At 40.6% G+C, this 16,373-nt stretch overlaps 4 protein-coding genes across 4 annotated transcripts; 2 read left to right on the forward strand and 2 right to left on the reverse strand.

Annotated features, from left to right (window-relative positions):
- Positions 1–7,755: 7,755 nt before the first annotated feature.
- LOC120454214 lies at positions 7,756–9,402 on the forward strand. Its single transcript, XM_039639311.1, has one exon. The coding sequence runs from the start codon at positions 7,756–7,758 to the stop codon at positions 9,400–9,402; it is 1,647 nt and encodes a 548-aa protein (XP_039495245.1).
- A 357-nt stretch (positions 9,403–9,759) lies between these two features.
- Positions 9,760–11,532, forward strand: LOC120451613. Its single transcript, XM_039635453.1, has one exon. It carries the CDS (start codon positions 9,760–9,762, stop codon positions 11,530–11,532), a length of 1,773 nt encoding a protein of 590 aa, XP_039491387.1.
- Positions 11,533–12,066: 534 nt separating this feature from the next.
- Positions 12,067–13,795, reverse strand: LOC120451614. Its single transcript, XM_039635454.1, is given in 2 exon segments — positions 12,067–12,970; positions 12,972–13,795. Coding segments are annotated over 2 exon segments (1,728 nt in total).
- Positions 13,796–14,194: 399 nt separating this feature from the next.
- On the reverse strand, positions 14,195–16,009 carry LOC120454223. Its single transcript, XM_039639323.1, is given in 1 exon segment — positions 14,195–16,009. A coding segment is annotated over 1 exon segment (1,815 nt).
- Positions 16,010–16,373: the final 364 nt, after the last annotated feature.

Genomic DNA, 16,373 nt, shown 5'->3' on the forward strand with positions numbered 1-16,373 from the left:
ATTTGCAGCTTGCAGCTTGCCGCTTGCAGTTTGCCGTTGCATGTGGTGATGCCTCCGACTGATGCACTCTCCGTTTTTTTTTTTTTGTGCCACCATGGCTGGTGGAAGGCCATGGAAAAGGGCTGAAGTTGAAGCTGGCAATTGGCATTGTCAGCGCTTCGGCTGCGTCGCTCCCCTTTTGCTTCATTTGCAATTAAATGCACGCAGTTGCAGCAGCAGCAGCAGCAGATGCAGATGCAGTTGCAGCAGCAGTTGCAGATGCAGTTGCAGCAGCAGTTGCATTTCGGCCTCCAACTCAGTCGACACTCAAAAGCGTAATTTAAAATTCTCTTGGCTACCATTTTTCGAGGCCCTTTCTTCGCTTTGTGTCGCTGATATGGCTGGTTCCAGTTGCTGGCTGCCAGTTTTCCACGCATCGCGACTGCCTGACTGACTGACTCACTCTGACTCACGGCACGGTACCCGGCACACGGTGCGTATGAGTTATGCAGCGACTGCATGGAGCAGCCACCAGGAGCAGCAGCACCACCATCACCATCACCAGCCAGCCAAATGAAGTTAATATAAATTTTGCTTTACAACGACGCTAGGCGCACGTGTGTGGCTCTGGCCGTTTATATACGTGTGTATGTATATAGCGACTCCTGGGCCTGCCATATATTTAAATAAATTTATGACTTTAAGTGCAAAGTGGCAGCTAATGCGTGATTTTTGGAGCCAACACAAGCACGTAACTGGCGTAAGTGCCGCTCAATGGAACTCGAGTCGCTCGAAAAGTGGCTGCCAGCTAGGAGATCGAATCAGTTCATGATGATCAGGGGTTTATGGATGTATCTTTCAGCTATCTTTAGCAGCATCATATATATGTAAAGTAGAGTTGGCTATCGATAGCTATCAACGTGCCCACTAAGGGATAGCATTACGATAGTTTTTAAGGAAGTAACATCACTAGCGTCGAGAAAATATAGCGAGTGCAAGGCATACGAAGAGCAGAAAATTACCATAAGATCGTAAAAAGTTAGAGTCCAGTTGTCAAGTTGAAAGTAGTCGTCGAGGGATCAAGTCCGAGCATATAAGTTGGTGTGTCGGAGGGTCAAGTCGTCGAGTCGTTGAGTCTTCAAGTTGCAGCCATCGCCAGCAGAGCCGAGGAGGCGCCATCTCAGTTAATTGTCATCCCGCAAGCTTTTGTTACACATCCAGCATAATTCTATTAATAAACTGGCTTTAATGCCTTACATATATTAGATGTATATTCTATGTTCCATTTGCCAATCTCAGCTTTCCTTGGCACAATTACTTTGATAGCGGACTTTCAAATGTTTTCGCAAAAGTAGTAAAGCACTAATGAAGTGAAAATGATTGCGCTAGAACATTTCAGTACTTACGGAAATCTCTAAGATCCCTGATAAGCACTCAATCCACAGTAAACCCACTCCGGCCAGACCTTCGTGATTTTATTACTGCAGCAACTACCCAGCTGAGATCATAAAAGTGAAAATTCTCATTACCCAGCGGAGGTCCAGAGGATGATGAAAGCGATTTCGTATGGCCACTGGCTTCTGGCCGCCTGCACATGACACATTATCCACAATTAAACATGCAATAAATTTACTTTAAACACGCATAAATTTATAATGTAAGGACAGGGTTTTTTTCTCCGTTTTTTTTCGCCGTTCATACTCCTTTTTGTCAATATTTTTTTGCCGTTTGAAGTTCATTAAAAAATAATTAAAAATTGTAATCGACGCAATTTTGTGCCTGCCTTTGCACAATAATTTATGCTCACAATAAGCACAAAATGAAAGGGCATTAATTTGCACTCGTGTCAACTATAAGTGTGCGGTAGATAAATTAAAAGTAAACAAGTGCATAAATTTTGTAAAAAATTATTAAAGTTTCACCCACCATCACCAACACTAGATAGCTTAAGTTCCCAGCGAGATATTTAAGATGATTTTCACGCCTTACGCTGGAATCCTTTTACTGAGCTGTCTGGAAAAAAAAACACATTGGGAAAGGTAAGGGGAGGGGGGAGGGGGCTCTTTCAAAGATCTCGGTGGTATTTTGCTACAGTTTTATATGGCAAACAATTACGGTAAGTAATTTATTTCTGCTCAACTGAATTAGAAATCTCTTAGCACTAAGCCAGTTTCCTGAGGGCTGTTACCCACCAACACCAACACCAACACCAACCCTTCGAATATCCGCTTGCTTTTCCCCGCAATTTCCCAGACGTGGGATTGTGTGTGCGTGTCTGTTTATGAAGATACAATAAGATATGCAAAGAAAATTAATAGTACTACATTTTTTACAACACTTTTGTCTCGACTGCTGGCGCAGCTAGTGCGATAATTCATTGCCTGCCTGACTCCTAGTCCGTCCTTGTCTATCTGTGCCTCTCTCTCCCTCTCTCTCTCTCTAAGCGCCACGCACTTCCTGCCAAATAACCCCCCCTTTTCTCACAGTTACACTGCTACTTCAGATGTACATATTTATTTATTTCAATTTAGCTGAAATACTTTTCTTTTTCAGTAATGATTTAGATTAACTTTTAAATGAACTGAAATCTTTCTAAAACTTTTCTGTTGCTCAGATCTAATTCTAAAGGTATAAGATGGATTTTTTTTTCCAGTGCACTGCTACAACTGCCATCATTGCCGTTACTTTCGTGCTATAATCGGCTTAGTCTGCGCTTACGGTTTGCTTTTTGCATTGCCTGCGCACTTGTGTGTGTGAATTGTATGGCTATATGTATATTTGTAGTAGTTGGCATTGTGGGCCTGGCATTCGGAGTCCTTCGTAGGTGGCTCCCTTTTTGTGCTCGCTTTGTCTGTTTTGCGCCAAAAGGTGTTAAGTTGTTATTTTATTGCATTTTATTTCATTTAGCCCGGCTCACGCTCACACAGCCTTGCCATGCGCTACTCGAAAGGAGTATTATGACTTTATTGTTCAATTGGCAATTCGAGTTCCCAGTTGAAAATGAGAAGATTCCTGGCCATGTTTTAAGTGGTACGCAGATGGTGGCAATACTTTGTACAACCGTTTATCTTTTCATTTTCAATAAAATCAATTTGCCCAGCTCAAGCTAAAGGCCAAAATCCATTTTAATTTGAAAAGCTTACCTGTTTTGATTGGATTTATTTAACTATTAAACGTAACAAGCCTTCATTGCTGTGTCAAATAAATAAATAAGAGTTTAGGGGCACAACACTTTTGTAATCCTTTATCTAACTTGTTTCAGTTTCTTAGTCTTTGAAGATACGAGAACGGTTCGAAATAAGTAAATCATTTAGCAATAGCAAAATCAAGTGCCTAGCCGTAAGGTTGAGCCATTTTCTAGCCTACTACTACTACTACTACTACTACTATTACTACTAAAGCGCAACACTCGAGGGCAACCGCAATTGTCACGTGCCTGGACTTGGCTTTTCTTGGCATGCTTCATTTATCACACACACAGTAAAATGTGTCAACGTTGCATGCAGCGGTTGCAGTTGCCGCTTGAAGAGCCATAACTCATAGACAACACTCGCCCCCTCTCTCTCTCTCTCTCTCTCTTCCACCAACCAGCCATCCGTCTCTCTCGCACTCGAGTTGGTCACATAAATGTCACTGCATGTGGCACAATTGTGTCGCAATTGTTGTGGCGAATAAACACGTCATAAACCGTTGGCTATCTTCAATGGCTCGTTGAAGGGCCTCAAATGCACAGGAAAAAAATAGGTGGTGTAGGCCAAAAATTCAGATAAATTGGGATAAGTTTGATGTTTTATCTAAAAACAGAAACTTTAACGAGATATGTATTATAAATAAGGAAAATATGCACCACATCAATACGAAATTTTTGTGTTGGTCAGCTAAAGAAACTCAAAACAGGGAGCAAATAAAAAGTATGGCACTCTCTGCACTTGCAATTCAATTACACTGCACAAAAAGGAGCAATATAAATAGTACACATGCCACAGAGATAAAATATCTATTAATGCCCATAGATTGCTCCGGTTTTAAGCTAGCTACAAATTCAATGTGTGCACACAATTCAGTGCCAAATGGGATTTTGGCCGAACGGCAGCGAGTGTAAGCCATGGCCAAAACGAAAGGAGCAACAGAATCGACTAAACTTTATGTGCATGCTAAGAAAAGTGCTGCAGGAGCGACACAGACACAGTTACCAACACCGATACCAACACCGACACCGACACGGACACAGACGTGGACCAAAGGCACACGGAAGTGAAAACGTTTCACACTCCAATTGCTGGTACAGATCTCGCCCTCTCCCTCTAACCCTCTCCCTCTCTCTTACTCTTTCTATCAGGACTTTCCCTGGGCAGGTTCTAGTTTTTTTCCGCACTTTCCATCGTTTTGGCAAAGTTTACGCTGGGACAGCAGGCACATAAAATAGTTTTAAATAAGAAAAGGCGAAAGCAAATAAACAATTCCATTTCTCTGCCACAGCGGTGGGCCAGAGGGGCGGGGGGAGGGAGGGAGGCGTGTCGGGAACACACACAATGAATGTAAAGCCTTGGCGCATGAAACTGAAAATATTTCGTAGCATACTTTGCAGCGCCTGCACTGGCATACTAACACACACACACAGTGCACGGCCCACATGCATGTGTGTGTGTGGGTGTGTTTGTGTGTGTTACGACTTCCGTTTTAGTGGCCGTGTGAACTATTTACATGCACACGCAGGAAGAGCGTAACTGGTGAAATATTTAAAGTTAACTATTAAATGCTTTTAAGCATCCTGCAAAAGCAACATTCAGATTTTAGTTGTGAACTATAGTTTTATTATTAAACATATAAAAACCAGCGCTTAGACTGTATTTCATGCTCAATTTGGTTGAAAAGTAACTAAAATGAAAGGGCATCAGAGAACAGAGAAAAGGGCTGACAGCATGGCGGCTTGATTTAAATTTAAATACGCCTGTTTGTAATTAAATTGACTTTTACCAATGGCATTCATTCATATTTCGCCGTTGTTGTGCCACTTTTGTTGCTCATTCAGTGGGTGCTGCTGCTGGTGCGGATGTTGGTGTGGCAGAGGCAGAGGCCAAAAATTATGCAACTGCAGCCGCGGCGGTGCAACAGCTGTTGACACATGCCGCCAGCGGCCATTGTTGTATGGCCAACACCACTGCTGACAATGGCTGCCAACGCCCTGCCACACCCACACTTATCCCAGATCCCAGGCCCAATCCCAAACCCAATCACAATCGCAATCCCAATTCGCGAACTCCAGCATTTTTGACCGTGTTAATGGCGGCGCCACAACAGCACATAAATGCCATTGAGATTTGGCTTCATGCAATTTTAACGCTACAGGGCACACGCACACACACACACATACACTGATAGAAAGAGAAAGGCGAAGAGTGGGTGAAAGTGGGAAAGGGAAATGGACATGGAAATGGAAATGGCAACACAGCACACATTTTGCCCAATTTATGACTTTATTTTAATATAATGCCAAATGCTATTTGACCAGTGTCCATTTCAATTTCGTTTTCAATTTATGAATCATTTTGAAACGCAGCGCGAAAAGTATAAAATTGCTAACATTTTGGCAGGTATTGGAACTATTTATTTGTTTTCTTTCCTATATTCGGCCGCAAAATACATCCAGGGATGCAGGGAATGCATCTTTCTATCCTGCATCATTTTCTTTCCTATATTTGGCCGCAAAATGGTTCATTATAACGCCCGTCCGCCATTTCTGTTGCTGAATTCTGCGGTTGCCTAAACCCGCCTTCAAGCGGGGAAAATGAAAACAAATAATGGCACAATCGCCTCGCCATCTAAACCAATTAAATACCATTTATAAATATAATATATATATATTTTAGGAGTTTTTTTCAGTCTGAAAACACATATTTTTGACTGATTTATAGTACATACGAAATACTAGCTATATTTATGCGTTTATCTGAAGTGCCTAAAAGTGCATAATGCAGGTATCAGCAATGTATGTATGCACATAATGCCCCAATATAACAGCGTATTTAGGGTATTAAAACCTGATACAAGAACCAAATTGGAACGCTGGCGACAGGCTGCCATTTGCATTTTGTCCAGTTCATTTCAGGACGGCGTATAGATGCTCGGCATCTAGGCATAAATTCTATTATAAATAACATTTAGAGTGAACCGACGGCCAAATGCTGGGGTTTTGCATTTGTCAGCGCTGGAAATTGGACCGAGAATATACATGCATACATACGTACATATATAAAAGTGTATATATATTTGCGTATATGGATATCCGACAGAGGAAAATACAAATTGCGGTTTCTAAATTGAACGGCGAGTGTTTTTCGATGGTGTGTGTGCGAGTGTGTGTGTGTGTGTTTGAGTGTCTCTGCGCTCGACGCATAATCAGATTTGTTTATTCAATTTTTCATGAAATTTTCTTCGGCTTTTTTTTTCGTTGCGGTTTCGAGGCCGTCCAACTGATTGAGTGGCAATGGCATCGCGCTCTTGTTACATTAATACTGTTAAAGATTAAAGGGGATTTCGGAAGTTTCTGCGCCCAGCTGGCTTTATTTAATATCGTTCAAATGCGATGTGTGCTCTTTAATGGGATTTAAAGTAGGCCCATTTTGCGTGGCTAGCACACAATTAGTGGTAACTGAGTGGCAAATGTCATAAACATTCCATTGAAACGTACTTCTCGCTCAATCGGCATAATGAAAACAGCGTGCCGTGCTTCAATTAACATTCTCCCATGCCCGGCTGATAATTATCAGTCCTAATTAACGTTTCATAAACTGTAACGGGGCGGATTATCGGCGTATTACGTATACGACGTGTGTGCCGGCTCCAAAAGGGAAATTAATCAAATTAGCTTCGTTAAGCCAAAGCAGCGAGCGACTTGCGATGCCCACCAGCAATTGCTAAATGTAAACAATCATATGTGAGATAAATAGCAAATGAATATCACAGAGCAAAAAAAAAAAAAGAAAAAATAAAAACGAGTAGCTGGCATCAGCGACCGCAACAAAAACAATTAAGCAAAATTGTCATAATTACAGCAGCACAAATACAGGCAAACAATTGCCACAAATTGTGACAATTTGCCGCCTGATTAATGAGTGTCTGTGGTTCGGTTCTCCGACAGACAAAACCAGCGCGGAATGCCAGTTGGGCAGATGCGAGATTATTTGCGGTCATATTTTATGGCCTGAATTTGAAAATGATATTCTCGCACAATCTCGCAACGATTGTAACCGAAAATCAGGTGTCTGAGCGGAATTCGATTTTACCAATAAATATTAACAAATAATTTGAAGACAATTTTCTAATGAGGATTTTGCCGAAACTTGAATCGTGTTAGAGGAACATAGTTGCTCCGTCTTAAGGTTTGAAAATGCTTTAATGAAATTAAAAGTTCCTGTAGTTCAACTTAATGTTCCAATTCAATTAACATCAAGCGATGGTTAGTTTTCATAAGGAAGTACTGAGATCTTTGTACCGATTGTCAGCTGTCAGCATATGAGTCCACAATACACTTCGTTTAGTTGAACACTTTCAAGCTCACTGCTCAACCAGTTTATTTCCTGCACTACTTAAAATCAGTTATAAAACATGGACTTGCAAATTCGGGTCGCAATAATTCTGATATTAATGACACATTTCAGTCAAGAGACGCTGGAAAATGTGGAGAGTCTGCAGCTCAGGTTTCTCAGCAAACTCGTTGATAAGATTCGACGAGAAGAAGTAGTTGAAACGATGCTAATATTGCAACACTCAGCTATGGAGTGTGAGATCCAGGATTGGAATTATCCAGAAATTCCTACGCTGCGTCTGAACGAATTTAATATTATAGAAGTCAGAAGACATTTTAACAGTGTGATAATGGCCCTTGTTTGCATCTGTAACGATTATGGAATGACTCTGCTCGAAAGTCTGGCCAAGGACTTAAATCGAATGCGACAGGCGCGAATTATCCTGTGGATGGACAAAAAACTAACACATAATTTACTTAATGTGATTGCCGCTCAAGTGGAGAAACATGAGTTTTATCAAATGATTATCCTTGAAGCTACGCAACATCCGATGGACACAATACCGATACGACGCCTTGACATTTTTCCAAGTATTAAATTTGAAAAAATCGATGATATTTTAGACCTTAAAGGACCCATATTTTACACGCCCGAGGAAAACTTCAAAGGCAAAGTCTTCAATCTGCTGCCTGATTGGGAGGCGACCATGTGTATCAATGTCACTTTATCGCCAGGTGTTTCGATACCCATAGTTCGAAATAGTGACTACGGCATTATCCAGTTCGCCTTCATATACAATTTGAGTTTCAGAGTTTTGAATGCCTCGTACAAGTTGCCAGTGGACGGCACATCTCTGGTTCCCGACATCCAATTGAAAACCCAAGTGCACACGAATATGGAAAATTTAAAGAATTGGAATCCCCACGACATATCCTCGCTAATGGTTGCTGTTCCCTGCGGCAAAGAGCTGAGCATCGAGGAAGTCTTCAAGCAACTGGATGTAAACTCTTGGCTGCGACACATTTTCTTTGTCTACATCATATTCGTGGTGGCTGAAGCCTTTATACTCGTTATAACCCACAGAATATCCGGCAGATCCTGCCGCTTCAGCCATCTAATTCCAGTGCTAAATCTTCGTGCATTTCGAGCTATTTTGGGCATGTCCTTTCCGATCAGTCGAAGATCTAGCCTATCGCTTCGTCAGCTTTTTCTGGCAATCAACATTTTTGGACTGATCTCCAGCAGCTTCTTCAACTGCAAGTTGAAAGCTGTCCTGATGAAGCACTCCGACCAGCCACACGTTAAAAACTTTGAGGATTTACGAGACAGTGGACTGGACGTAATCGCAGGACCTGCGATGGATGCATTTCTAAATAGTGAAACTGGAGCTGATTTCGTTAGGAACAAGTTGATAAACTTGAAGTCTGTTAGCCAGTGGGAACAGATTGAAATGCTGCTGAACGCGAACACCTACAACGCATACCTCATGTTCTCAGAGAACTGGGAAGTCCTGAATAAATTTCACAAATACTACGGCCGCAGCTTGTTGTGCAGGTCCAAAAACTTGACCATCATAGAAGCTCTGCCCATGACCTATATCCTCAAGAATAACTCCATGCTGGACAGGAGCCTGTTCAGGTTTATGATGCGATTGCATGAGCACGGCTTTGTGGGTCATTGGCTGAAGCAATCACCATACATTCTGGGCAAAGCAGTCAACACAACTATTCAGCGAAATTATGTGGAAAGAGAAAAGGCCTTGTCACTTCATCACTTCGAATGGCTTTGGTGTATTCTTGTCTGCGGCTATGGGTCTGCAATTATTGTTTTCATCATTGAGATCGTTTTTGGGGGTCAGAGAAAAACCCGCCATAGTGACATATCTCATGTGTAAGGGTATTTTATTAAACTAATTTTATTTACATCGTTTTCTGCTCATGGATTAATGCTTGTGCACTTGAAGTAGCATTTTGCTCTGACATTTGATGACACATGCAGGATATGAATGCATGTGACTGCACTACCTATATGAATATAAAATTGTATTCTTTCTATGACCGTTTTTAATCAATATACCCAGGTTACAGATAATCGACCTCTTAAGTTAATGAAACTCCTTAAACCTCATCTATGATCATGTCATTCAAAGTTGACAGCTGCCATCTGATATCAGGAAATGGAAATTGCAGAGGCGTAAGTGGGAGTTAAATTGCAGTCAGTTTGACTTGAAGATCGTTGGTTTAAATACGAAATGGCATTGCCGGGACAGTTAAAGTGCTTTAATGTATTTCTGCTACTTCTTTTAATCTACAAGCCATCCGAAGGAACTGAGAATCAACATGAGATATTTCTAAACACTCTGCTGCAAGCTGTTCACAGTGACCGTCCAGTGGATACTTTGTTTTTACTGCACCAAAGTAATTGTTTCAATGGTTCGCTACAGGACTGGAATCCTTCAGGAATTCCAACTCTGCGCTCAAATGAACTGACTGCATTTGATTTGGAACAGAACTTCAACCACAATGCATTGGCTTTGGTTTGGTTAACAAGGAACTCTTTCAGAGAACTTTTGAATACACTGGCAAAAACATTCGATGGCTTGCGGCAGGAGCGAATAATTTTAATGATTCATCAGAAACCAGATCCAAGTTTTATTGAGGACATCGCCCATGAGCTGAAGGATCTACAATTTCTGCATTTGATAGTGCTAATTGTTCGGGAAAAATGGAATGGAAAAGTTTCGGCATCCACACTTCGATTGCAACCATTTCCGGCACCGCATTTTAAGCAGATTGGCAATATATTTGCGATCAAAAAAATCTTCTACCATTTCATAAATTTCCACGGAAGGGTATTAAACGTAAAACCAAGCGATACTCGAATATTATTTGTAGCTTTGACCGAATTGTTCGTAGAATTCGCACACAGGCACAACTCAACCTTTCAAATCCAAAACTCAACAATTAAGGAAGAAGATAACTATGACATCGATATGAACACACATCTGCACAATAGTAAATCCTTTTCGGATCACAAACATATTGCGATGGACATGAACTCAAATTCCCTGATAATTGTGGTGCCATGTGGCACGGAGTTAAGGGGCCTGGATATTTTTAAGGAACTGGGATTGCGAACTCTGACCTGGTTGGCCCTGGTTTTCTACATCACCTTCGTGGTAGCGGAGTCGACCTTTGTGTTTATATCCAATCGCTTTAATCGCCGAAATTTCAGCATGAGATATACAAACCCGTTGGTGAATCTTCGAGCAATTAGAGCCATTTTGGGCCAGGCTTTTCCCATCTCCCATCGATCCAGCCTATCAATTAAACATTTTTTCGTTTTTATGAGTCTATTTGGGACACTCTTTGTTGGCTTCTTCGATTGCAAACTCAGATCCTTTCTGACCAAGAAACCCTATTACTCGCATATAGAGAACTTTGCTGAGTTGCGGCAAAATGGATTGACTGTGGTGGTGGATCCACATACGCGACAGTTTATTGAGCAGGAAATCAGTGCTGACTTCTTTAGAGTTGAGGTTCCCAATGTTAAGACTGTCACATCTAGGGATTTAATGAATCTGGTGTATTCATTCGACATGAAATGGGCCTTTGTGTCCCATTCGATTCCTTGGCGTGCTTTCAAAGAGGAAATGAAATCGTTGAATCTAAAAATCTTATGTGAGAGCAAGAATTTGACCATCCTTGAGAACGTGCCGCTGACTTTCTCACTACGCAGAAACTCCATATTTAGTCGACACCTCCGGCATTTCATTGTTAAGAGTGCTGATACGGGTATGAGCACTTACTGGTTTAAAATGGCTGGAAAAAAGATGAGAAAATTTATTAAGACATCTCTGCGTGGATTTGAAGAGCAGCTTTCTTATCAACCACTGTCATTTGAGCATTTCAAATGGCTGTGGGCTTTACTTTGTATCGCCTACGTCATATCATTCATCGTTTTCATGATGGAAATACTTTGGGCCAAATACCAAAGACGCCCTAGAAGCTTTGGCATTGTCTAATGTTTGGAAAATATAAGTAATGGAATATTTTTTAATCAGCAAGCACCTCAAATATACATATATGTTCACCAAAAAGATGCTATTAATATCACGAGCTTGAAGAAAAACTATGTATTGCTTATGAACACAAAATAATGCTTTTACAAATATCAAAAGAGATATATATTTAATAAAGTTCACTCTAAACCGTTTTATTGTTTTAATTCTATTTATTTCCGTTTTGAAAGTTAGCAAATTGCAATTGATTAAAAAATGAAGCCACTCTCTCACTCAATCACTTTTTTCTGAACAAGATGGAGCCCAAGAAGTAAGAAAAAATTAATTTGTTAAAACGCTCATATTACATAAACTTTTATTCAGAATCACACTTATAAACTTTTAAATTTAGTAGAGAAGTACATACTTATGATATTTTGAGCTAAGCAAAATTTTACTTTATGTAGTTCTCAAGTATCAGGATAAGTGAGGCTAATAAACATAAACATAAATCAAGATACATCCTTATTAGACTACTAAAACGTATAATTTCTTTGATTAACACATAAAGGCGTTAGGTTCCCTATTCTCGAGGGGTTTCTTCCTCCTTTTAAGTGAAATCTCAGCAAGAAACACTATCATCGAAATGCTGTAGCCCAGGATAAGTAAACACCACAACCAAGTCAAGTGCTCCATGGAAAGAGGAAGTACTGGGAGTACCCTGTCATTGAAAATGGTGATTTCTTTTAGATTCTTATCATTACTTCTGGGAATATTTTTTCGCCAGTGATTGGTAATGCCAGATTCCTCCATTATCGTTGTAAATCTCATCAGCGGCCACTCCAGTATCGAATTGTTTCCCAAAATAAAGACTCTCGGCACATTCCTGGCGATTACCAAGTCCACTGAGCTGCAGTGGGCTCGTACCCCTTTGGATCGCTAATAGTTTCGAATAGCAAAAAAATTATCAGAAAATAAAGCAAAGGCGTAACCGTCTTTATGCGATATGAGAAATTTCTCTCTTTCTGCATAGGTCAATACTGCTTTTCTTGGCATATATTGCTTGATGTCCTCCAAAGCGAATTTCTCTTCAATGAAATTGTTCGCATCTTCATTTATAACAACAGTCAAGCCACTGGACTGCAACTCTTTGAAATTGGTGACCTGAGTGCGGGGATAGGGCTTTGTAAGCATCGAACTCAGCTTGCAGTTGATAAAGATGCTGATAATCATTCCAAACATTACAATTGCCAAAAAGAGCTGGTGCAGCGAAAGACTCGATCTTCGAGGCAATGGAAATGGTAGACCCAAAATGGCCCGAAATGCATATAGATTCACCAGCGGATTGAGGAACTCCTGGTGATGCGGTTGGGTGGAAAACCGAAAGGTTACCTTAAGGAAAGTTATCTCAATCAACACGAATATGATGTAGACTAATATAATGTATAAAATCCATTTCTGGATAAGTGTCGCAGGGAACGACAATCAAAAGCGACGAGAAGCTCATTGGCGTTCCAAAGTCTATGAGCTGGGATAAATTATTGAGGTATATAATGCGTTTTCTTAGCTCGATATCAAAGCGATCTACATCATTAAAAAACTGCAAATTCAGGTTGTATTTCTTTGCGAATTCAAAGACTTCTATGTCTTCGAGACGAGAAATGGGACAGTTCCTAATATTACCCATTTCTATAGTCCAGTTATAATCGTGCTTCACAATAGCCGTCTTTCCATGAAAATTCAACTCGTTATTCACAAACTCAGAGTCATTGAGGTGCCAGATATTTTCAATTCGCTTAAAGTGGGCACTAGGAAACGGAATTAGGCGATAGAATGACAAAGGACCTTCTGGCCCAACTTGCAACACCAAAAGATGCAAGAGTTTGAATTCTGTTGCTCTGTTTGAAATCTCTTGGAGGAAATCCTCTTTAGGTTCCATTTGGGTCCACAGTATTAGTCGCTGTTGTCGCATGTTCCCAAAAGTTTCGAATACATTTCTCAGCAGCCTGATGTGTTCACTTTCGCCCATACAAACTATAGTCAAAGTGCGGCTGTTAAAATTGTCCTTCATCCTTATTTTTCCCTGATCATCAGTCCTTATAGTGGCCATTCCATGGGAATTCCAGTGCTGAAGATTGCAATTGTAATGCAGATGATGTTGAACTATCACCAGTGTTTTCATCTTAAGCAGTTTAATCATCAAACGCACAACTTTGTTGAGATATTTTAGCTGCGGGAATTCGGTTTCCTCACTAACAGTTTGGCTCTACAGAAGTATAAATACCATAGTAAATTCAATACAAGTGACATCTTTTGCACTTCACGTAGTTTTGTCACCTCTTGCAAATTAAGACTGAACTTTAAACTAAAAACTATTTTGGTATTGGTCGCCCATTTACGTCGTATTGAACTATAATATCTTAATTGACAGCTGTCAGTTTTAATCTGGATTAATTTAATGGCTTTTCGCGTCTGCTTAAGTGACATTGAATGCTTAAGATATGACTTTCTCCTGTATGGAAATGTTATATAGAATACATTACAGAATATATTTATATATATTTTGATGTGCTCTTTTGATAAGCTTATTTTCTTGCTATAATTAAGTTTTTAGGTGTTAATGAAATAAATTGAATAACCATGATGTGCTTATTTGAGCAAAGAGATTATTGCTTTAAAACCTTTTCTAAGCGATATCGTCACCTTCGCTTGATCTTTCCCTCATGTTGCATATGAATCGGTTCCTGTTCTTGACAAGTATCTCAACAATGAAGACCAATGTGGCGATACTTTCTCCGATGATCAGCAGATGCCATATCCAGCTCAAGTTCTCAATGGACAGTGGAACTGGTCCTGTATTCTTCTTGGGAGAAAAGGTGATATTGTAAAATTGTTTTACAGCATAAGGAAGTTTTTCATTCCAAGCATTAGATAATCCCGTTTGCGGAATATAGTTGATGAACCTTGTAAGCATCCATTTCAAGGCAGAATTGTTCTCTAGGACATACATTCGTGGCAGATTCCAGGCAATGGTCAAACTCTCGGATTCGCAAAAAACCCTTTCATCCAACGGTCGTTGAATCGCATTTAACAATTTCCACGTAGGTGTGTACATTATATAGCTGTAGCTATCGTTTAAACTCAAAAGCATTCTGAGTGTTTCCTTCTTTTCGACAATCAAGTAGTTGGGTAGCACTCGATCAAAGAATTCCGTATCGATGTGCGTCTTGATGAAGGAGTGCGTATATGCATCCGTAATAGTTATCAATCCGCTATCTCGCAACTCATTAAAGTTTCGCACCTGCGGATTTTGGGCTGGTTTCATGAGCAGCGCACTCAGTTTGCAGCTCACAATATTGCTAAAGATCAGGCCAAAAACGCTGATGACCAGAAAGAGTTGGCGCAGTGAAATGCTTGATCTGCGAAACTCCGGAAATGGTAGACCCAAAATGCCACGAAAGGCACGAGGATTCAGCAGTGGACTCAAGCAGGTCAGGCGGATTCCACGATTGCATATCCTGTGGGTTAGCCAAAGTATTAGGGTTTCTATCGAAACAAAAATCACATAGGCAATCGAAAGGCAACATATCAATTTCAGTACACCCAATTTCTGAAGTACATCCATAAGACGCCACTTTTGACTGCAGGGAACTATGACGATCAGTGAGCAGGCGGTGTTGGGACTTACGAAGGCCATCTGGGTGGGAAAGTCCTTGGTTATGAAACGTGGACCCAGCTGTATATCGAAATGACCCGATTTCGTATCATTTTGGTCATATAATTTCAAACTTAAGTTGTACTTGATGGCGAACTGAATAATTTCATAGTCTTTGAGGGCGGACAAGGGTATAGGACCTGATGGCGACCATACTTTAAAGCTAATGTTTGAATTCACACTTTGCTTCACAATGGCCGTTCTACCTTGAAAACTTAGGCCATTTTCGAATAGAGCAGCCCCTGTTATGTCGGATATATTGTTTAATCGGTTAAACTGTGGAGTCGGATATGGATTCATGCGGTAAAGTGCTGGTACTGCGTTGGGATCATCGTTCATTGCCACAATTGTTAGCTGCACAAAATTATACCGATTGGCTTGCTGGGAGATGTAGTTGAGTAGGAACTCTGTGGGTTCGCTTTGGCTCCACAGTATGATCCTCTCCAGCCTCATGTTGTCCATGGCATTGGCCAGGCTGTCAAGGAGCCCATAGTCCGAATCATTGCCAATGCAAGCTAGTGAGACCGCTTGTTCATTGCAGTATCCACTTATTCGGATGGGTGCCATTTCATTGGCCCTCAAAATAACCCATCTACGTGGATTCCATTGGTCAAGAAGACAGTGTTTATCCTGACTATGCCTGATTGCCATTATGGTTCGAATTTGCCGAACCTCATCAATCGCATTGATGAGCTCTCTGAGGAACTTCAGCGACGGACTCTACATTCCTTGGGAGAGTGATAGATACATCAGTGGTACCACGAGTAATATTAGCACTTTCGACATTTTAAGTCAGCAGCTTAGTCTTAGCAGCTCAGGAATGTTGGAACTGTACTGAATACCCAGGAAATTACTGACTTAAGAAAGGAACTTAAGCAATCGTTAGATAGCCTGCGACGACAGCTGTCAACTGTTGTGCAAACCCATTTTCGTAATTAATGCAATTACAATTTTAAAGTTTGGAAGCTCTGTACTTCTATGAAAAAGGTAGTAGGAAGTATAATATTTAAGTAGCATTATATGAGAAGAGATTATATAGCGATGATTTGGGTTTATTTTATGCACATATAGAATAGTTCATCCTCTAAACACATCGAAATAGCTTTCTGTTGTGTAAGGCAATAATCAAACTCAAGTGAAGAAAACAATC

The sequence above is a fragment of the Drosophila santomea genome, chromosome 3R (genome assembly GCF_016746245.2).
Source record: "Drosophila santomea strain STO CAGO 1482 chromosome 3R, Prin_Dsan_1.1, whole genome shotgun sequence".
In the NCBI taxonomy this organism is placed as follows: domain Eukaryota; kingdom Metazoa; phylum Arthropoda; class Insecta; order Diptera; family Drosophilidae; genus Drosophila; species Drosophila santomea.